Consider the following 22,829-nt stretch of genomic DNA (forward strand, 5'->3'; position numbering starts at 1 on the left):
ACATTCTCCCTAAAGCGAATATTGTCAAATTGGAATTGGATATGTGTTCTATAATCATTCTTGTTTGGGTGGGGCAAATTTAGTCTGTTCTCAATAAAGTTATAATAAAGTTTATAATTACTTATAAACACACTTGATACTGTGAGCCTCCTGCATGGCCACGTCTTTTTTTGTAGTTTGAGAAACACAATGAAACTAACCTATCATTATTTTATAGAAAGTCTGCTTGCCTGGAAGCTTTTGGCCCCTTATGCACTCGTAGACACTTGGTTTCAATCAGATGTAGCTTGGTCCCTGTGATTCAATTTGAAATGGAAACATGTCAGTATAGAATCCCTTAACTCAAGTTTGCTAGATTTATTGTTTTCGTTGCCACTGGGTACAGATGGTAATAGGTGAATGATGTAATAAGTCTTTGAGTTAAAGACTGCCATCTGGCAACAGATCCAATGCTTCTCTAACAACGGCAGCTCTGCAGGAGTAAGAAACAAGGAATGTTTGTGGCAATGACAAATCATTGTTGGAGTTTACCTCTGTGGGTCTGCCTTTTTACATGTCCTACTCAGGGCTTCTGGTGGAGAACATTGGAAAAATATGGTGGTTTTTCTCTGGCATTGTGTTCAGGGTCACTGCTCAAAAGACATTTTAAGAGAAATTAAAGAATATGTTTTATAAGGAAAAGTTTAGCCTCTGGTCAAAAGGCTCCATTTTTGTTTCCTTTGTTGACCTTCTGCACCTGGTCAGTGATGGACAGCAATGTACTCCTCTCTGTTCACTTCTGAAGTGGCCTCAAGCAATGAAACCCACCTGCCAGCTGCTCCCCCAAGTTCTCTATTGATAGTTTATCACTGATCAACTCTCTGCTCCCTGCTCTTAAAATGCTTATTTTGTTGTCATTTGTGTTTTAGTGTGTGTTTATCACCTATAAATGTTTTAATGCAATGGCTAGATTATTGTCCATGGAATAAATATATCTGCAAGTCCCCAAAACCTTTCATGTCATTTGTTGCAGAGAATAATCCAAATGCAGAAAGCAGGTGGACAAAGAAATATGAGAATTGTTAGTTATTTGAAGTCCAAAACTTACATAATGAAGAATTGTGACAATAAAGGAGAGCAGAACTGAAAGGCCAAAGAAAAAGCATAGAGCTCAACATGTAGGTTGCCATTTAGCTTACTGACAAAAGATGCACATTCAGCAGAGAATTGCTGATGACAGGATCTGCTCGAGACCAGTTTAAATCTCCAAGGGAGCTATGTTCCCCAGAGAAGCTGTCATCAAGGTAGATAATTCAAATTTGCATTGATCTCATCCTCTCTGAGGTTTTGGCTGTGAGACGTGGATCAGTCAATACCAGCAATCAGAACTCCCTTCTGTTTCTTTGTATTAAAACATGAACGCTTTCTAAATCTCGTAAAACAGTTGCCAATTTGCATACATACTACAGTACAGTATTCAGAAGAACATAATGAATGTTTTTTTTCTTTTTTACTCACTACTATATTCTATTTACGTAGAATTTTAACGTAATCCAGCGTTGACGTTACATATTTTGGTGTTGGTTGTGTAAATAGTTTACAGATGTATTGCTATTTGTACTCAACAAAAGATGTATGAGGTAAGTAATTTATTTGAGACTATTTGTTGCCCTACATGAGATTTGTTGCTTTTCTGTTTTCAGCATGTTAGTGTTTTTTAACCAACAACCAATCCATTTCTCATAGAAATATTACTCCTGTGGTTTGAAAGCTTCAAAACTTTTTTTTTAAATTGCATTCCTCTGGTGTTTGATTTATAGAAGCAACAAAGCAGATTCCTCTCTCTTTTTATCTCTTTGTCAAACACAAACCACTGAAATGCCCCAAAAATGTCTTTCTCCATTGCACATGTGTGCTTAAACACAGATGTATCTACTTAAACACGTCTGTAATCTTTCTGCTTTTCCTGATGAGTTAGAGGAATTAAAATGACACAGGGCGGTTTCCCTGAGGCAACAATGCACCTCTCACTTTTCATCATATGTGCCCTCATTCCTCCAAAAAGCCGCCAGCTTAGACAGACTCAGACAGCAGACCTCAGTCTGAGGTCCAACTCCAGTCAGTCTGTGTGCTCTCATTCTTCCTAATTACTATTTTCTTCTCATTCTGAAGGAAATTTAAAACTGCAACACAATGAGTGATAATTGTTGCTTACTCTATAGTAGAGTAGTGACTTTTCTGCATAAAGGAAATATGATGGCTGAGAGAAAGCTTTACTGTCATGAATTTCAATTCCCTCTCTTATTTTAGCATTTGATTAACTTTTTGAGCTAGTCTGATATTTTTAAAAGAGAGTTAAATTTAATCAACCCCTCAGCTGAATCAACTGACTGTTGATCACGGATCATTTGCAAGATTGTATTGTTCTTTTCCCTAATTGGGTTATTAGAGAGTCTCAACAATTGTGGACCATATTATGTCTGCTGTGAGCACACACAGGACCATTTAACAACTATAGCATAGTCTCTCTAGGTGGTAAATGTGTACATTTCCCCCTTTGTGTTAGCACCTAATTTGAAATTCCCTATTAGCATCTGTGTTAGTAGATTGCCACAATAAAATTCCCTGGTATTTTCACACATGCCCAGATCTGTTTCAGGCAGCTGTCGCACCAGCCAGAGTTCCCCTTACTGACCCTTCGACCACAGACAGAAAGGCGGGGTTTAGATGGCTATTAATATTTCGCAGTACTTCAGGAAAAAACTCACTGACCTGACCTCTAATCAGGACCAAGTTGATTCAGTATAAGTTGCTATTAAATAGGTGGAGTGCTTGAATCTCCTACAATTCTGCAGAGATATGCAAAAGAATATTACTAGACTTTACCTCAACATTCTACAACATCCTGATTTAATTTCCCTCCAACTTCACATTTATCGTTTCAAAAGACTTGCTCATTCTGAGGGAGACAGATTTTTGGTGAGTTCTGGTGTTACTGGTAACAGGCTTCAACTGGGACGGTTGTCCTGCTTACATTTTTGTGGGATTTTAGGCTCCGCCAATTATAATTTAAATCTGCTTGTGTGTCTGAATGGTTAAACATAGAGCAGCAGAGTAAAAAAAAACATAACTTCAGAATGATTGGTAGTCAGTTGAGCACAAAACTGCCAATCAAAGTGACAATTGATGGTTTTAGACCAAGTGATGGGTTTTTGCTACATATTGTCAAGGCTTTTAAAAGTTCTCAAGAATTGCAGAGACATTCTGCTATATTATGCCTAAAATGTTATGTCATTTTCATGAGATACCACAAGGTGACTGGAATTTTCTCTAGCTAATACTTCTCTCTCACTCACATCGAAGACGCATATGAATATTTGGGAATCGAACCACTTGCAAAAAACCAAAAAAACAAGATAGCCCTGTGAGGAAACTAAGAGAGTAGGACCAATCAGCCTTATTATGGTGGAGCTATCTTAAGACTATGTTTAATTGGTGGTGCATGTCCCTATTTCTGTAAAACCGAGCCAAGTGGGGCTTGCCAAACCAGACAAGTTGCAGGGTGGTGTCTGAAAGCACGCCTCTGTTTACTAGCTGAAACAGGAATACTTAAATATAACCAAATTCAACATAAATTACTGGATTTTTGAAATAAATTATTCTATCAGAAGCACCAAAACTACTGAACAGATAATGCTGACAGGTGCACCTTGAAGCATTGGATGCTGGTGTGGAACACAAGTGTGAAATAAATGTGATATAGTGAATTCTAATAGGGCCGAAAGATATTAGAAAATCCACATTTTTCACATCATACTGCCAAAATGTCCCATCTCTCGTATGCAATATCCTGTATTGTTCCTTTCTACGAACTGAATGTATTGCTACACTTCTTTTTTCAGTTTTTTTTTTTAGCATAAGATGCTGCCCAAAGATAACTTTTAATCACACCCCGTGTCCTCATGTTACTCTGCTATAAAAACAGCTATTTACCTTTCATCTACATATATTTCTGTCTTTGCGTGCAATAAACTACAAGCATTAGGGAGTTTTTGGCAACCATCATCCCTTATTATGTTCATTGATAATTTTAACCATTCTTTCTTCCAAATATAGAAATCAATCTCTCTCGCGCCGCCTGTTTCACCGCCCTCCCTCCCTCTCTCTCTTTGCAAGGCTTGATGGGCCTAATCATTTCCAGCCGTGAACTCCACATGAAAGACAACAAGCACTTGCTGTAATAGGGTGCTGAAAGAACGAGAGCGAGAGAGGACAGAAAATGGGCAAGAATCTTTAGACAGAAAAGGGGAGTTCAGGGGAGGAATGGAGATTGAGCGGCTTGGGAGATGAGGCCTTGGTCCTCCTAGTTCCCGTCTCAAGGTCTTGTGTTATCATTATCCCTGGCCTTTTGTTCCTCTGCCAAACTATTCTCCCTATTGCTCATTCCATCTTCCACCTTCTCCTCCATTCCCTCCTTCCATGTCACATATCTTAACTGTACCCGGAGAGCCTGAACTCATTGGCAAGAGAGAAACAGAAATTAATTTGGAGATGTTGGAATGCTATTAGGATTGCTGCTCACTGGAGAGCAAAGGAATGTGTGAGAGGAACATGAGGGGGAAAAAAAGGTAAATGAGTGCTTTAACTTCATCCAATTCAAAATGACTTGTTTTGCTTATCAACCCACCCACACCCTTGATTCCTTTTGTTGTGATTAAGTGGTGTCTATTTGTAAAGCATGCATAGATTCCATTTTCAAACTGCTATATGATCACAGCTATTTAAAAATTTTAAACCAAGATAAATAAATAAAGATGTTACAGCATAATTTCTGATCATTTTCTAAGTCATTAGAGTTTCAAATGTATCAAGTTGAGATCCAATCATGTCTTGAGAGACTACTACTCCAATTTGCGACCACTCTTCTGATGCTGCATACTTTCAGTTGTTGAAACACTTAGCAATACCAGAGAGAAAGTTACATCACATGTTTTTTTTGGTGTGTTTATCACACCAGATAAACACACCATATATATATATAAATATATAATATAAAGAAATTTGCTGTTAGTTGACAAAATATATTTGTACTGAATTGCAAAAATTCTTTGCCAACCAATACCTCTATTTTAACTCATGCATTGCTGTTTTCCTCGTTCCATTTCATAAATGCATGTTGACACTTGCCTTGGCTGATGCATGTCAGTTTTTTGTGCCTTGCACCTGATTAATAATCATAAAAATTCAGCCAAAATAGTTTTTTTGTTTTTTTTTGCATATGTATTATGATGATTTGTATTGCACTCTATTTTTGCTCTCTTTTTTCTGATATTTACAGTGGCCATATAACCACATTCCTGTATAATAAAACATGAGTAGGTTAAAGGAAATCACTGATCAACACCGGTGGTCAAAGCAGATTTAAAGCTAGTAATCTCTTAAAGATTATATGAAACATCCAATCACAGATGGTGTTTTTCTGTATTTGTTTACCTATTTATTTGAATTTTCCTTTTATGGAATTTCCCAATGATTTTTTTCTTTCATTTAAAAACGACATACTAGAGCACCTAAACTAAAATAATTTTTTATGTGTTATTTGGCAATAATTATCAATGCTTATTTGCAGCTAAGAAGTGATTTCATTATGGCAGATATGGATAATGTGATTGACAACAAAAACTGAAAATATTTTGATAATCATTACTATTCAAATTCCAGTTTACATCCCAGCACAAGTCAAAAGACAGAGGTCCATTTCATTACAATGCTTCTCTAAATTGTCCAGGTTGAAAAAAAATCATGTCCAAAAAACCCACTTTCTGCTTTTGTTTTCACACAAAGTCATGAAAGCTTTGAGTCGCCGGACAGCTGCAGCTGTATCCAAGATGCTGTGGATGGATTTACTTTGACAAAAACAGTGTTTCACAGACAAACGGCAGAGTACAGCAAGACTTATCTGCACCGGCTCCAACATCTGGTGAAGATAATAATGGAGAAGTTGAAAAGAGCAGCAATAGAAAATTACCTCAGGAATAAATATGTTGAATGGGTAAAACGTAATAACTAGAAACGTAACAAAGAAGAAAAAATTCTTCGTTGAAATAATGGCAGAATTATGCTATGTCTCTTGTGAGATTTGACAAATTATGCAGTATTTAAAAATATATGATTTTACTATTTTTTTATGGAAAACTGTTGGCAGGATAAAATGGTGAAACAAGCTGATTTTGAGTTTCTGACTAGCCCTTCACCAAGCTAAAAGTCTGACGATTTTAGTCACCAGTTGGTTTTTTCAGCTCACTTAGTTATTAAACTTCAAAAACAACCATTTAAAGGGCAATCAGAAGACCGCAGTGAAAGTACGGTGGTGGAGATTCCAAATGACCACGAAGGGCCTTCAATATCTTTGTGATTGCAGCAACATCAAGTATACTGCATACTTAGTGCATAATGGTCCAAGGTCAACAAACTGGATGTTGACTGTTTTGGACCATTGACTTTTTTGGAGACATTTTCTCTTATTTAAGCTGACATGTAGATAGATGACATTAATAGTTTTGATACTTCTCTCTAAAGCCAGATCTAAAAACTGCTTAAACATGGCTCATTTTAATGGCAGTTTCTCCAAGCAACAGAGAAAAGCATGAGATAACCGTATGCCATGCTAAAAACCCAATGAGATTTACATGTTGAAAGGAATTAACTTAAGTCTGAGCTTTCTTTGCTCTGTGCTTATATGCTTACCTTTCTAGGATGACAAAGAGTTCAGTGAGGAATGATTTTGCACTCTGACGTCTGGAAGACTTGTCATGTGATCAGGGTGCAGGCTCCTCTGAGTCTAACACACCAGATTTATGAAGACTTGCTAAGCCTGAGCTCTTTCTAGATTACCTTCTTTTGCCTTTTGAAATTTACATATGAGCTGAAAATACGGAGACAGAGTTAAGTGTAAGCAGTTTTTGGTACCAAATTAAATGTTCCTGTTGGCTTGTGCAGTTTAGACTGAGTCTCGCTATGCTGGTGCAATGCTGATAACAGAAATAATTTCTACATGCTCCTGTTCCTTCAGTAATGTGGTTTTCATCTGGTACTAATTTATAAATGTTGTACTTTGTCAATATGGTCATGGATTCTGTGCTTAAAAGTTCTGCTTAGATTGCCAAAGTCTTCAATCAGCCTAACCACTGCCCTGTGTGCAGTATACTAAGAAACTGCACTGAAATCATTACCTCTTTTGTCATAACTCCGATGGTTAGAAGGCTAAATTTCTTGTCCAACTTTGTGTTTCTTTTGCAGTTTTTTTTCCAGTATGAAGAATCTGTAACATTAAAGTTTAATGTGTGGAGAATTAGTGTCCTACTTTTACTCCAGCAATGTTGCAAGTCCTTTCCCACGGATGACTCAGTCTACAGAATTACTTCCAAGTGTGCTTACATCAACTACGTTAAAGCTTTTTAATTTTTTTTTATAAACAAGGTGGGGTATTTGCTATGTTTAGTTGGAATCTCTTTTAAAGTCAGAGGCGACAATGAAGTCACTTCATGATCGGGTGGACTGTTGTGGGTGTTAAAATTCTTTTAATTAGATTAAGTGAAAATGATCCTGATCATATGTGGATGGTGTGTGGGTAATCTAAAGTCACGCAATACTCCATCACCACAGGTGGCTAATCCATCACAGACAGCCAGGAGGAAACGAGGAACACTTAGACAAAAGTGTTCGTCGCAGAAGATAGTGTTAGTCTCAACACTGTACTTTAAAGGAAGTTCCATTAATAATCTCTAAGCACCAAACATCCGGTTCAGATCAATGAAGAAAGTGGATTAAGGCTCCTCAGAAAAGCCAAATTGTCTAGCTTTGGATAGAGCCACATTCCCTTTTTGATTGTCCTAATAGCCCCGTTTTAACTTGTATGTGAACAACTCTCTCTGGGTCTCTGTCTGTCTGCAGCCAATAGGTGTGCATAATGGTGAAGACATGTCGGTGGAACAAAAGGAAGTATCCCATCGGATATGTGTTTGTTTTCTCTGTTGGGTTCAGAGCCAGGGTGGGTTCAAATCCAGAACTCAGTCCTTCGATAAAATAAACTATAAAAAAAATTCTCTTACGTCTATATTTCTAGGTTTAAAAACAATGCTTATGTTTGTAAATCGAAAATTAAATCAACACCCGGTTCTTTTACGTCTATTTTGCTAGTATCAGATTGGAGCCCCATTTACCTTCAGAACTGCTGTAACTGTTTGTAGCCTAGAGACAATGATGGATGTTCAAATAATTTTCTCCTCATTCTAGTGCTTCATTAACACATCAGAGTCATCTTCTCCTAAAGATTCCTGTAGGGATTGAGTTGTTACCATGTGGTTGGCTGATTTGTCAAATGTTATAATATACAACTGAACTAGTGTATCTCAGGAAGTGGCCAGTGAAAGTATGTGTCTGAAAGGGGGGTAAATTAGGGGGTTAGTAAAGCAACATCAACATTATTTATTGGAGGCTTTAATTCAGTCAGATGTTGTTGAAAGTAAAAATACATGATGAAAAGGGATAATTTTAAACTGGTAAATCAAATAAATTTTCTAGACTACAGCTTAAATGTTCATCGAAGGGATGTGTATGAAACAGACTTCAGGAAATGTAAAAAAAAAAGAGAGAAAAAAACTAGATAAAATTGAAACTGCAGGTTTAACAGACATAATTTCCAGCTGTTGACAGCTATGACAGTGACAGTGAAGGATTGATGTTATCGGAGCTTGCGGATCTTGGCTTTGCTTCAAGGTTTCAACATCTGAGCACCATAAACACCACAAAACTACATTAAAAAGCCAGACCCTTGCCTAAACACGACATTTCCCCTTTTGTGTGTTCCAAAGAAATCATTGTTGTTATGGAATTTCTGAGTGTTTTTCCTAGATTTGTCAGAACTTCTGTGTATACACGAGGGGGAGCTTTTAAGTTTGCCAAGTAGAAAGAATGATTTGAAGAGAACAATAACAAATGGTTCAAATCAGGTCTAAGAAGGCTCATTTTTAATAGAAATGTACAACAAATGGAAATTAAAATAATTTAAATGGCACGTTAAATAGAAAATTAATAGAAAACTGTTTCAGTCCAGGAAGTCATTCAGCGGTAAAAATAAAAAAGGGTCCAATAATTTGTGAAAGAATATGTGGGCAATATTTTCATGAGTTTCTCTCCAAATTCAGAAAGACCATTTTTTGCTTGCTGAGTTATTTAACATTGGTCAGTTTTTATTTATTTATTACATTTTGCATGCCAATAATGTAATGACATTTAATATAAACTCCAATCTGACACAGCTTTAGCATACAAGAATCTAAAGATCAGTTACTGTTGGAAGCATTTGTAATGGCAGATGTAAAAATGAGGAGTTAGAAGAATGTGGAGTGAACTCACATCATCAAGATTAAAAATAATAATACCATTGCATAATTTCCTAATATCCTGCAGCTGTACTCTGCTGTGAGATCCCTGGGAACTCAGAGGAAATGTTGGGAAATCAGACATAGACTGTAGCTGCCGTCACAACACTGGGCCACATAAACTGCCCTTAATCTCTCTGGGTATTCACCTAAGTACCAGTTGCATGGAGAACTTGATCTGAAGACATCTATCTTCAGAGCTAGTTTCTCTATCTATAACACTCAACAAGTGAGAGAAGTAGCATTCCCTGGACATGTGACCAGTACCTCACATGGCCAATGCAGAGATGCAGACAACAAGCAACTATGGCCGTGTAGAGTGGTTATTATAATTATTAACAACATTGTGTTGGATTATCCAGAGTAAACTCCTACAACCATGTAGATAAGATGCAAACGCTCCATGCAGACCGGATTTGAAACCTCGACCCTCGTCCTGTGAGGAAATGGTGCTAACTACCAGGTCTTCCTGTTAAAGACGTGATTAATGAATATTGATAGTTTTTAATCAACATATCCTGTGGAGATAATGTCTTTATCGGGGAAAAGACTTGTTTATTTTATCGGGCCAAAGTCAGACAACTGACTGCAAGAAAATCAGCAGCATGACGCCTAAAGAAAGTTAGACCTTCAAATTTCTAAAAGCTTGCTTCAACAATAGGCATTTACTTACCACAATTTTTAGTTTTAATTTAATTTTAATTTGACAATGGCATTACTTATGTAAGTATTTTGTCACTTTTAGGAAATAATTAAACTGTGTCCTCAGCCTTAGTCCTATTTTTTGTATTCTTTTTGTGTGTCATTTAAAAAAGTTTTTTTCATTGCAGTTTATGCCACTTGCTTAAGTGGCATAAACTGATTTTCATGTCTGGACTCAGACACCCAATAAAATAAATTCTTGTTTTGAAATGCCACATTTCAAAACAGACCAAAGAGGAAATGTATTTTTTATTTTAATTTAATTTTTTATCTTTTTTACATTTCCGACAAATCTGGGATCTATAATGGAGTGTAATAAAGTGGATTACTTGCACAGATGCTCTTTTTATGGTGTACTGGAAATCATAGTAAGTAGTGCTGTGATATGTGATATTTGACCAGGAGCACTTGTACATGCCTATGAGGTGACTGAATTATGGTATACTATTGTGATACACGAAGGTTCTCTGTTTGTGTATTAAAACTGTGACACAGGAAAAATTTCTTTCAACCAAACCTTTCTGGTTTTACAAGCATGATATTGTACAGCATGAACAATTTGACGCCTGTGTGCTTTTCGTAAGTGGTGTGTCTTTTCTATCAGGTGTCGGCTACAGATGGGGACCGAGGTTCTTTTGGGACCATTGCCTACACCCTGGGTTCAAATTCTGGAGGCACACTTCCCTTTACCATTAACAAGGAGACGGGCCAGCTATGTACCAGCACAGCTCTAGACAGAGATGAGGGATTGGACAAGTTTGATCTAATTGTGACAGCAACAGATGGAGTAAGAGCCCATTTCCTCTATTACTATTATATCTCTAGTGTTTAAAATTACTGTAATACTTAAATTTAAACCTGTAAACAGTGCTAGTTTACAAATTTTGCCAAGCTAAAACACTACTTATTGATTTTGTTGCATGAATAAACATGAATGCTTTGTTGAATTATTTTAAAGGCACAAATCAACCAATCTATCAAAAAGCTATTAGTCTAATGGGAATAATTTGTCCCTTCTCCGTTAAGCAGTCATAATCAGATATTTAGTAACTAATATTTAGAGCTAAAGTAAAATTTTCAAATAACTTGATTTGTTGCAGGAGAAATACATCAGCTGATATCAGATTTCTTGTGACAAAAGACAATCTGTCGGCATAAAAAACAATAACTTTTGATCAATTTTGAAGTTGTAGACAAATCAAAGATGTGTTCCACTGCGCTAAAATAAATCTGATCAAAGTGACGCTCATGTCAAAACCCCCTGTTCCTTGCACTGACTTGAAGAATCAAAGGGAGCAACAGGATGGCAAAGCAATCAGTGAAAAACAGGAAATGCAGGAAGGGACGGGGATAAAGAAAAAAGAAACGAGCATTTCAATATTAATTGCTACCAGATAGCTTTGAACAGAATCTACTGAAAAAAAAGTTTTGTCTTAATTGTACCCTTCTGGTTAAATAAGTGTCAAATAAATTGGAATCAAAAGAGGCCTTAAGTGGATCACATTTACATTACATAAATTTAAAGTATCATTTAATCAGTTGATACATGTGAAACTGGATCTAATCTGCGGTTTTTGTGTAATAAAAAATAAGTCATTCATGTTGTTTTCTGCATATCAGAAAATCACTGCATATCCACCATTCTCAGCTCTATCCACACAGTGTCTATTGCCTTTGTCTCAGCTATCTCTTTTTTTATAATGACCTCGTAAACTAACCCTGCAGTTACAGTGTAAACCCGTTACCTTGCTGACAAACACAGCATTTGAGTGGCTTCATATTTAAGGGATTGTCAACAAAAAGCTCATCTCTCTGGTTTTCTTTAAAACTGCTCAGATTTATTGTTGGAGCTTTTAATAAAAGTCTTGATTGTCATCAAGGCAGACAAAACAAAGCAAATAGTATGCTGTCTGTGATGATGTACTACACAGCTACTTTACTAAAACTGCTGTGATATTACACTCTGTACTTCATGAGAAAAACATGAACATATATGTTCTTTTCCTACATATATGAATGCAGAAACTGTTGATTGAACTATTGTTTTATTCATACAGGGTGGTCTGAGCTCTGTGTCTCGCGTGAGGGTCACTGTGGTGGACATCAATGACAACCGGCCCACCTTCTATCCAGTTGTGTACACGGTCAGTCTCAGTACCCACAGTGCTCCGGGAACCTCCGTGGTGAAGGTGACAGCCAATGACCCTGATGCTGGACAAAACGGCAAGGTGACCTACCGCACAGTTCCTGGAGGAGGCTCCACTTTCTTCACTCTCAACAAAGACACAGGTGATTTTACTTTGAGGCAGCGAGGAGGCAACAATAACTAAACATTTAAACTAACTCCCTCCCTGCATTTAAACTTCATGACAGAGGAAGACAATATAAAGAACTCATATTTACATTAACTGGACCAATTTTGATTCAAATGCACTTCAATAATTATATTTAATTGTCAGTGTTACTGTGATTCTGTAAATTGTTTGGCATAACGAATCACATCTGTATGATTTTCTTACTGAAGACAAGAATAAACAACCAACCAAATGAAAAATATTTTAGCTTAAAAATGCAGACCATTTTTGAATTTCGGGTTGCAAACTGTATCAAACTGAACCAGGTATTTCATTTTCTCTTCATTATTTATTAGATTTTTTTTTACTCCTAATTCTAGGGAACAAAACGATGTACTGAACATAACAAGAACCAGTCTGTTCATATAGTTGACTCCAGCAGAGTTGATTGTCATCATGGCACACAAAACAAAGCAATTAATTAATTAATTAACTATTAATAACTTAACGAGAATTGTAAAGTAATATATTTAGTTTGTACAGTCTTGATCTTGGCTGTGAAGCTGTCTATAATTAAGATGAAAGAATTTATACTTTTTTTTATTTTCTGTACTTGCAGGTGTAATTTCTTTGTCCCGTTCACTCCATGGTAAATCCAACACGGTTATTTCCATGGTGATATCGGCCGAGGATGGCGGCGGTCTAACAGCACCAGTTAATGCCAGAGTCAATGTGAGCGTGGTGGGAGGTTCTGTGGCATCTCCCATTTTTGAACAGGCACAGTATTTCTTCACGGTTTCTGAGGACGTTCTGAGAGGCACGGCGGTGGGAGTGGTCCGTGCTGCAACAAAAGCAGGTGGGAATATTTGTGCCATTAGTTAAGCATTATCTTTGTTATGTTATTGTCTGTCTTACTCGTGGTAATTGATTTTTAGATTGATGTGTAATGAGTGAAATACATAGTTCTTTAAAGGATCTTTAAAATCATGTATATAAAAATTATGGTCAATGTTCAGAGGTCTAATAACAAAAAAACTTTTAAAAGTGTGAACTTTTAAAATCCCAACTCTACATTTTGACTTTTGAATCAAATACAGCGTCATAACGTAATTTGTATGATTTAATTATTTTTCATAATTTGTGTGATTTTTATTTTATTTTATCCACTGACTTTACAGATTTGTTAAATGTGTGTCTATGTCCTGACAGTATATTATGAGATAGATAATCTTTGAAAAAATCCTCCCTGTTCTGTTATTGGGATCTTCAGAAATGTAGCACTCCTGGTCAGAAACAATCAATCAGAGCCAGGAGGAGGGTTTTAGCGCTGTCAATCATGCACTGCTCACACCCTCCCACTTGCTTTCAGCAGTGCTACAGCTCCTACTACTGCAGGGCCTGCAGTGAATGTGCAGGCTAGTTAGCACAGCCACCGATGATGGCAGATGAACAGTTTTTCTGCAGCGTGCACACGAGTGATTGACAGTGCTAAGACCCTACTTTTGGTTCTGATTGATTGTTTCTGACTTAGCAGTGTATTTCTGCAGATAGCAGTAAGATCACAGGGAGGAGGCAGAGTAGACGGATCATCTGTTTTATATTATACTGTCAGGACATAGTGAATGTTTGAACAAAATGTAAAAAACTATTTTATTATAAAATTTACCTACTGAGGCTTTAATGTGTTTTTTGTATTGGTATCTCTCTTCATTTATAATTCATGTTATGCAGCACTTTGGGGCAAGATGCTTGTTAAAAAGGTTTATATAGAGACTTGACATTGACCTTTAACATTGCTTTTCCTTTCAGGGGTTTCTAAAGGCATCTTATACTCCATCTCTTCTGGAGACCCTGATGGCTACTTTACAGTGGACAGCACCTCTGGGACCATTAGGACAGCTCTTCCTCTTGACCATGAAACCTGCTCCAGTCTTGATCTAGAGATCCAGGCACGCTCCGGTTCTCCTCCTGCCTACGCAAACAGTCATGTTCGAATAACTATTTCAGATGTCAACGACAACGCCCCCACCTTTCTCCCCTCCTCATCGGAGTCCCTCCTTTTGCCTGAAATAACCAAAATGGGAACAGTTATCTACCGTATTCAGGCCACAGACAAAGACTCCGGTCACAACGGTCAGCTCAGCTTTGACCTCATCTCTGCCGGGGCTGCAGGCAGCAGTGGCCAGAGGACATTTGGTGTTGACCGGGGCAGCGGGGAGGTACGCTTGATTGGAAGTCTTTCGTATGAAAGTGTCCCACGCTATGATCTTCAGGTGATAGCGAAGGATGGTGGAGCACCTCAGCTCAGTTCCACCTTCACTCTTGTGGTCCACATCCAAGCACAGGATGCACAAGGCCCCACCTTCGACACCCTCACCTACAGGGTGGAGCTACGGGAGAACACGCTTCTCAACACACGTTTCCTGCAGGTTCGAGCACTCAACAAAGAGGCTTCAGGGAATTCTGGAAGCTCTCCATCTTCATCCTCAGTTTCCTACCGCCTGAGGCCTGATGGTGATGCGGCTGGATTTGGCATCATGCCAGACACTGGATGGCTGTTTGTGCGAAGCTCTCTGGACCGAGAGGTTAAAGACATGTTCCTATTGACCGTCCTAGCTACCTCAGGCCCAGGTGGAGCAGGAAGGACCGGCAGCGCCACTGTCAGGGTGACCGTAACTGACGAAAATGACAATTCCCCGAGGCTGAGCCAGGAGAGAGTGTTCTTGGCAGTCCGAGAGAATTTATTGGCAGGAACCGGGTTTGGGAGAGTGTCTGCGACAGACAGAGATGCAGGACTAAATGCTCGACTCACGTACAGACTGCTCCACTCAGACAGACACTTTCAGATCAACTCCCAAACAGGTGACTAGCAACAGCATGCAGTAGCTATGCTATCACTTCATTTTAACAGTTTTAATTGGATCAAAATAAAATCAGTATTACAGCAAACTCAAAGCAACTGCATATTAAAAGCTGCATAATTTCCCTTCAGAACTTAATGATCAGTAAAATCTTAATGAAACCATTAAATTGCTTTCTGTGTAATTTGCCATTTTGCTTCAGGGGAAATCAGCACCCGCCTCGCCCTTGACAGAGAGCAGCAGTCGAGTTATCAGCTTGTGGTGGTCGTGCAGGATGGGGGTACCCCTCCTCGAAGTGCCACAGGCACTGCTCACATAACCGTGCTGGATGAAAATGACAATGCCCCCAATTTCACTCATGTAAGACCTGAACGGGAGCTGCTATTTCAGGTGAGAATCAAGGGAGATATGTCAATATACAAGGCATACATCTGCATTATTTCTCTTTTTGTCATTGACAAATTCTAAATGCTGTGTCAGTAAGAATTATTTGTGTGGCTAGTTATTTTTTTGTCATCTATACCTTAACATTACTTACAGGGTACACACTAATTTTTACCTGATCTACAGTGCCAGAAAAAAGGTCTATATTTTTTTTCTGTTTTGGGCATTTCAGTTGCACTTAAGTGCTTCACAAATTAAAGCTTTTTTGTTTTGTTTTAGACAAAAATAGTAAATATAAAAAGTGATTTCAGAATGATGATTTCATTCATTATTGGGGAAAAAAGCTAGACAAATCAACCTACAGTTTTCTGTGGTTTTGGTACATTTTTCTTCTAAGGTAACCACTTAAACTTGAAGAAACTACTGTATGCACAAGTTAAGTGCAAAAACAAACATAAGGAAGTGTCTATGAACTAGTTCTGTTTAAAGTCTGAGATTTATTTATTTATTTTTATTGCAGGTAACAGAGGGGCTTCTATCAGGGACTGTGGTGGGAACTCTGTCAGCTAAGGACCCAGACGAAGGGGAGAATGGTACCCTGCATTACTCTTTGTCAGGTAATTCCAACGTGGTCAAACGCTGATCCAGTGACCACTCCTGTAACTGAGCAGTGATGACATTTATTTATTACTGTTTTATCTGTTTCACATTCCTAAGGACCCAGAGCAGAGCGTTTCTCCTTGAACCCCACCAGTGGTGAGCTGAGAACTGATTCACCTCTGCGATGGGCGGACAGAGCCGAGTACGGATTTACCGTGACCGCAGTTGACCACGGCACTCCAGGCCTCAGCTCAACCTGCCAAATCCGTATACAGGTATACAGTATATACAGTATATACATTTTTGTTTTCTGTCCAAATTAGTCGAACTCTAGCGGGGAGCTGGAGCCTTTTGTGCAAAGCCCAACGGGTAACAGTTTACCTCACTCCTTTTGCTTTCCTTGCTATAGAGTGAAGCTGAACCCATGCCTATGTAAATAAAAGCATGTATCAAATCTAGTGTGCGTTTCCTGATTCGGAGGTCATGGAGGTAACAAACGTCCAGGGTGAGAGGGTGATGTTGCGCTCTGGGAGTGTGCTGGCCTGGACTAATTTTCGGAATTCTCAGCAGTGAAGGTCAATCCTGCATATCAACATACAATATTAGGAATTCGGCTGCAGGAGAAAAATGTCTTCAAGGAAAGGATGGCGGCGGCTTGCTTTCACTGTAGAGCTTTTAGCTCTTTGTTTTTCTGCCTGATGTGATTTCATAAAGGAAAAGGATGCTAATTGCAGCAGGAGTGCTTGCCTCAGATTTCACTCGTGCGCTGCTTGTGTGACAGTGTGATTAGACAGAGGGGAAACAGGCACCTTGGAATCAAACGTTCCCAGATGAGATTTGATGAGAGCCAGCTGCAGTGAATCATACAAACAAAAAGGGAATGTGCACCACTGTACAGTAGCAGGGAGCAACACATGCATGCACACGGACATCGTGAAACACTTGTTTTGGATGTCCGGTATATTGATTTTGAAATAACAATTTAAAAAATAGTGGATAAAATCAAACATGTTAAAATTGTTGCACACTACAATTAGTGTCGCACAAATATTGGATGTCTTGAATCGAGAAAGCACTGTAAATCAGTAAATAATGGTGGGGACTTTTTGTCCTGATATGAGTCATTTAGGAACAGACATATGCTGAGACAACTTCCCTGTACATTTCTTTGTTAAAATCAATATTATGGATGTGCTTGAAAATTCAGTAGCTTTAAAGTACCTGTGAAATAACAGATCAGTATCACTTTGTGTAAATTCATTTTGTGATTGTGTTCCAAATAACATCATTATTGGTGTTCTGGATGCTCCAGCAGTTGTTTTTCTTGAAAGCAACAGATATTTTGTCCCAGCAGAATTTCTAAACATTCATCTCATTCGACACACACAGTTGAAGCTTTTATTGACTCATGTCTAACTCCAGTTGACATGTTTCCATGTGAACCAGTATAGCCTTAGCGTATTTACTCTTTGTTTTAATATGGCTTGTTTTTTTAATTTGGTTCATAACATATTTTTGTGTGTTTCAAGTTAATACTTTATACAGACAAAGCAAGCAGCATAGATATACTGTATATTATAAATAGTGGTTATCTCTCTTCATAAACTTAGCATTTTTATCTGAACATTCTAAACTTTAATGATTGAAATTTGAGCTGCTTGTTGTGTAACCACATCAATATAAAGTGTTGAAATACAAATCACACTGATATCACAACATTCACCAGTAAAATCCAGTTTTCTTAATGTTGTGTAGCCCTACTGCTCAACTAGATTTTGAAAAAAAATGTTTTTGCCAAACTTAATAGCTTCCATGCAAGATGGTGATTTTAACCCAGGCCCATTAAATACCCATCTAGACTGAACAAAGTTAATAATGGGCCCACACACACGTTGCCCTGCGACACATCGGAGCTGTTGGAAAAACAAAAATGAATCACTTTACTAGAAAAGTGTATATGATTGAAAAACAGCCCAGTAACATGGACAATCAAGAATCTTATCAGTGTGTCCTAGCCTCTGTGGTGCACAGTTGTTCTTTTTTGCACAGACTGGGTTATGTGGAAGTTGGTTATTGCTTTGCTTTATTTGAATTGAACTATTTACAAGTTTCCCATCAAACCTTTTATCCTAGTGTATTATTTTACAGACCTTTTACTCCCCAGATGAAATCAAATTGCTGCAGGAGGATATTTATTCTGAAATACTGCACATTTTCCCTCCATGTGCAGTGAGAATGCCCATGAGGGTTTTTGAAATTATAACAAAAACAAAAAAGCAGGCACATCTCAAGTTCAAGTTTAGGGATGTATGTCCCTTACAGCTGCACTGTCTCCTGAAATTTAAAAGAATTCCAGTCTTGTTACATAGAACAGACTTTGCCTTGATGATTTCCCCCATGCTTCATTTAAATGATACATTAAAATGTTCTTAAGTTTGTTTCAGTGTGTTTTGGCTCAACCTCTCTGTTGATTGTAGGGAATAGTTCCATGCGATTGCTATCTGAGTCACCACTATTAGGTAACTCAATTGACAGCAAATACTAGAAAAACTTGAGTTGTTTCACTTTATTTGTTTTCATTTCAGGTTCTCAGCAACTCCAGGTCATCCCCAACACCCAATGTCCTTTCTATGACCCTGAACACTGTTGAAGGCACTGCTCCTGGCTCCATTATCGGCTCCCTACAGCCACCTGACCATCAGGATTCTACTGTGCAGGAAGGCCAGGTGACCTACCTGGTGGTGGGAGGAACCGACCGGGACGGAACCTTTATGGTGGACCGCCTGGAGGGCGATGTTTATCTGGTGCGCGAGCTGGACTATGAGAAGGGGTCAAGATACACTCTGCACATTGAGGTGTCTGATTTCTCTCAGGCGTTTCCAAGCAGCCATCTAGTCAAGCTCGACATCAACGTTCAGGATAGTAATGACCATGCTCCTGAGTTTTCAGAAGACCCAGTGACAATTGTGATCCAAGAAAACATAGATCCAGGGGCTTCTGTATACACATTCCAGGCTGTGGATGGGGTAAGACAATTGTTGAATTGTTAACCAGTTACTGTAGATTTTGGCAGCACCAAATAATGTGCTCACTTTGTATGTTGATTCCAATGAGTGAATTTTATAGTCATCTGTAACAGCAGTTATCATCAGTAGTTCCTCTGACTTTTTGAATGTTTTTTTTTTAACTATATCTGCCATCTTATCAGCCTGCAGTGTAGCTATCTCATTTTAGTACTGAAATGTTTTAAAAAGAAAATGGTTGTTCACTTTCTATGAAAGTCCTACTATTGAATTAGGTATAAAAGGCTACTTCATGCAATCTTAACATTTTGTGTTGTATAGGATGGCAGTGGGCCCAACAGTGAGCTACGTTATTCCATTGAACATCACTGGCCTGACACATCTGACCTCCTGATCCTTGATCCTGTTACTGGCGTCCTTACATTGGGGAAGACGTTAGACCGTGAGACTACCCCGTCCCTCTATCTTGTGGTGCGAGCCACGGACCAGGCAGTGAATCCATCTCAGCGGCACTGGGGCTCGGTCACAGCACGGCTGTTTGTGACGGATGAAAACGACAATGCTCCAACATTTAGCTCTCCATCTGCAGTGAGTGTCATGGAGGATCAACCTGTCGGGTGAGTTTATCTTCAGTGGCTTCAAGCACTTTTAACACTTTTTGTTCAAGTTAAGATTGTAAAAGATAAGATTAATTTCTAAATGAATCTAGATTAAAGTTACTCCTATGTTTCTGTTGTGATTTTAATTTTGCTTTCATCTTCACCAACAGGTTTGTGATTTTGTATGTGGTGGCACGCGATAAAGATGAAGGTGAAAATGGCAGAGTATCTTACAGAATCCAAGCAGGCAATAGTGCAGGTCGTTTCACTCTCAATCCTAACACAGGTAAACTTATTTTAAGTATGAAACTTCAAACAAAAACAAGACAATGTTCCACAGACAAAAATTGTATGCGGAGATTGTATTTAATCAAGGGAATTTATAGGTTTTCAATGAACAGAAGAAGAAAAGTTCAGATTCATTTTCTTCACCAGCAAATAGCAGGACTTCTTTCCTCTCTGGTTTGTGAGCGATAGTTTTCTCATGGATATGGATGAAACTTGGATAATAAAAAATACTCACTTAAAGTGCTCCATCTGAACTTCCTAAGTAACTCTCATAACTTAATGTACTAGGGGAACACTCAGTCCTTTGAAGAAATGTTTTGCATTGTTAGCAGTTTTCTAATGTTTCTTAATAGATTTGTTCATGAAACATAATCTTTATTTTGCCAATTGGAATGCTGAATTGGAATTATATGTTCAGTCTTTGACACTTCATATGTGAGGCTGGGCATTGGTGGCACACTCAGCTCTGACTGGGGTTAAGAACCATTAAACAGACACTTAATGCAACTTCCAGAAGGAAGAAAGTCTTAACGTCATTACTTTTGAGTATCTGTTGGGTTGATTTCACTTCTGGGTTGTGTGGCGTTAAGTCTGGAGTTATTTTGAGATGTAATGGCAGATTAGCATGCATTGTGACGAGGCTTGCCAAACTTAATGGCTTATGTAGAAGGTAACATTACACTGTTTATTGCTTATAAATGGCCAAGATTGCTCTACAATCTGTTAAGTTTTCTTGTTGATTTTATGAAGTGCTCAGAAAGGTTTCTTCTGAGTTGGTTGCTCACATAACTCTACTTAATAACTCTAATTAATATTTGTAGAGAATAATTTATGTTACATGAAAGTCAGAGTATTAAGGCAATACTTAACAGCTGTAAACAAAAATGTTGATCTGAATTATTTGGTGGTCTTTCCTACAAATTGCTATTAAATAAGTAAAAAGGAAAGGGTGCGAAAAAACAAGGGTCATGATGACCCTTGTTTTTTCATACATGGTACATGGTTTTCCTGCTCCTGCCTTTAAATGAAACAGACAAAAATCCTCCAGGGACATTAGAGTCTCAGCTCTCACAAAGGCATCGGCACACAGTGTATCCTTGATTTGCTGTGGCATTTATAAATTACACATCTCTCAGGCACTAAAGCTAAACTTTGCACAATTCTCTGTAAAGTACAAACACACAAATGCAAACATGTATTTCATATTTCCTCTCACTTTGGCTGACCCTTCTTTTAGTTGGTGGGATTGCAGTAGGGCTGAGGGATGGAGACAGAAAAGCGAGGAAAGTAACTGAGCCCAGTCTCTGAGCACTCAGGTTGTAATTCACAGATCTATGTGAATTAAAGTGATTCACATAAGTTACACACATTCACACACCAGCTGGTGCCTTGCAGATTTAAAGATGAGATTTGAAAGCAACTTAAAAGTGTGTAAATTAAATAGCAATTTCAGTGGAAAATATGTTAAGGTTATAAAACTTTAAGGTAAAGTAATACTTCTTAAAGAGTTCCAATAAACTATTTTATACATTCTTTCTGTTGCAGGCTCCCTCTCTATCCTTAAAGCCCTGGACCGGGAAGAGCAGGAGGTCTTCAATCTAACTGTCGTAGCAGAGGATCATGGGGTACCGCAGCTCTCCACCTCCCAGGTGTTGTGTGTGCAGGTTATTGATGTGAACGACGAAGCGCCGGTGTTTCATCAGGCTGAGTTCGAGGCCCAAATAATGGAAAATCGAGGACCAGGAACCACTGTATATACTATAACGGCCACAGATCGAGATCAAGGTTTGCTGAAAGAGAGTCTATAATAAAAATAAAGCTGGTTGACTTATTAATATGTTCTGACTTTTTAATGGGCTAGACATAGCCCATTAAAACTATATTAAAACTATCTTTGCTACTATCCTGTAGCAAAGATAGTTTGCATATTCATAAATACTGAGAGAAAAGTGTTGAGTTATTCAAATGTTGCAGTTACAGAAGCTTATAGGGCTTGAAAAAAGTATTTGCATCCCATCTTTTGTGATGCCACATGAAATGTTTTTGTATTCAGCCCACCACTGAGTTAGTTAGAGACAACGTGAACTGCTGAAATTTAACGGCTGAACTTCTTTTATGCTATATTTCTACCTTGCATATCTAGAAACTCTTTTATATATATATATATATATATATATATATATATATATATATATATATATATATATATATGTATATATATATATATAATATATATATATATATATAATATATATATATATATATATATATATATATATATATATATATATATATATATACATATATATATATAATTCTACCTAAGAGAATAGATCAAGCTCAGTCAGATTGGATGGAGAGTGTCAGTGAGCAGCATTTCTCAAGTCTTGCCAAGAATTCTCAACTAGATTTATGTGTGGACTTTGACTGAACCATTCTAAAACAGAATATGGTTTGCTCTAAACCAGATATGTCAAGCTCAATTTCCACATGGCATATCCAGCTTGCAACAGAATTGTGTCCTTCCCACAAGATAATTTTAGATCTTTATTCTTAACCCACCAGTGGAATACATAATGCCACACCAATCAAACTATGGATTCTTTAATACACCACGACAGCAAGCTTGCGGTTCAAGTAGATGCAAGTAGGACAC

At 37.9% G+C, this 22,829-nt stretch overlaps 1 protein-coding gene across 1 annotated transcript in view; it reads left to right on the forward strand.

Annotated features, from left to right (window-relative positions):
• Positions 1-22,829, forward strand: part of dchs1b (dachsous cadherin-related 1b) — a 90,045-nt gene that overhangs the window by 54,633 nt on the left and 12,583 nt on the right. The window contains exons 5-15 of the mRNA XM_028031208.1: positions 10,729-10,911; positions 12,182-12,413; positions 13,038-13,274; positions 14,228-15,280; positions 15,482-15,669; positions 16,184-16,280; positions 16,381-16,538; positions 18,849-19,289; positions 19,608-19,903; positions 20,056-20,171; positions 21,719-21,958. Of these exons, the coding sequence (XP_027887009.1) occupies positions 10,729-10,911; positions 12,182-12,413; positions 13,038-13,274; positions 14,228-15,280; positions 15,482-15,669; positions 16,184-16,280; positions 16,381-16,538; positions 18,849-19,289; positions 19,608-19,903; positions 20,056-20,171; positions 21,719-21,958 (3,241 nt within the window). The remainder of the gene's footprint in view (positions 1-10,728; positions 10,912-12,181; positions 12,414-13,037; positions 13,275-14,227; positions 15,281-15,481; positions 15,670-16,183; positions 16,281-16,380; positions 16,539-18,848; positions 19,290-19,607; positions 19,904-20,055; positions 20,172-21,718; positions 21,959-22,829) is intronic.

This window comes from Xiphophorus couchianus, chromosome 11 (assembly GCF_001444195.1).
Source record: "Xiphophorus couchianus chromosome 11, X_couchianus-1.0, whole genome shotgun sequence".
In the NCBI taxonomy this organism is placed as follows: Eukaryota; Metazoa; Chordata; class Actinopteri; order Cyprinodontiformes; family Poeciliidae; genus Xiphophorus; species Xiphophorus couchianus.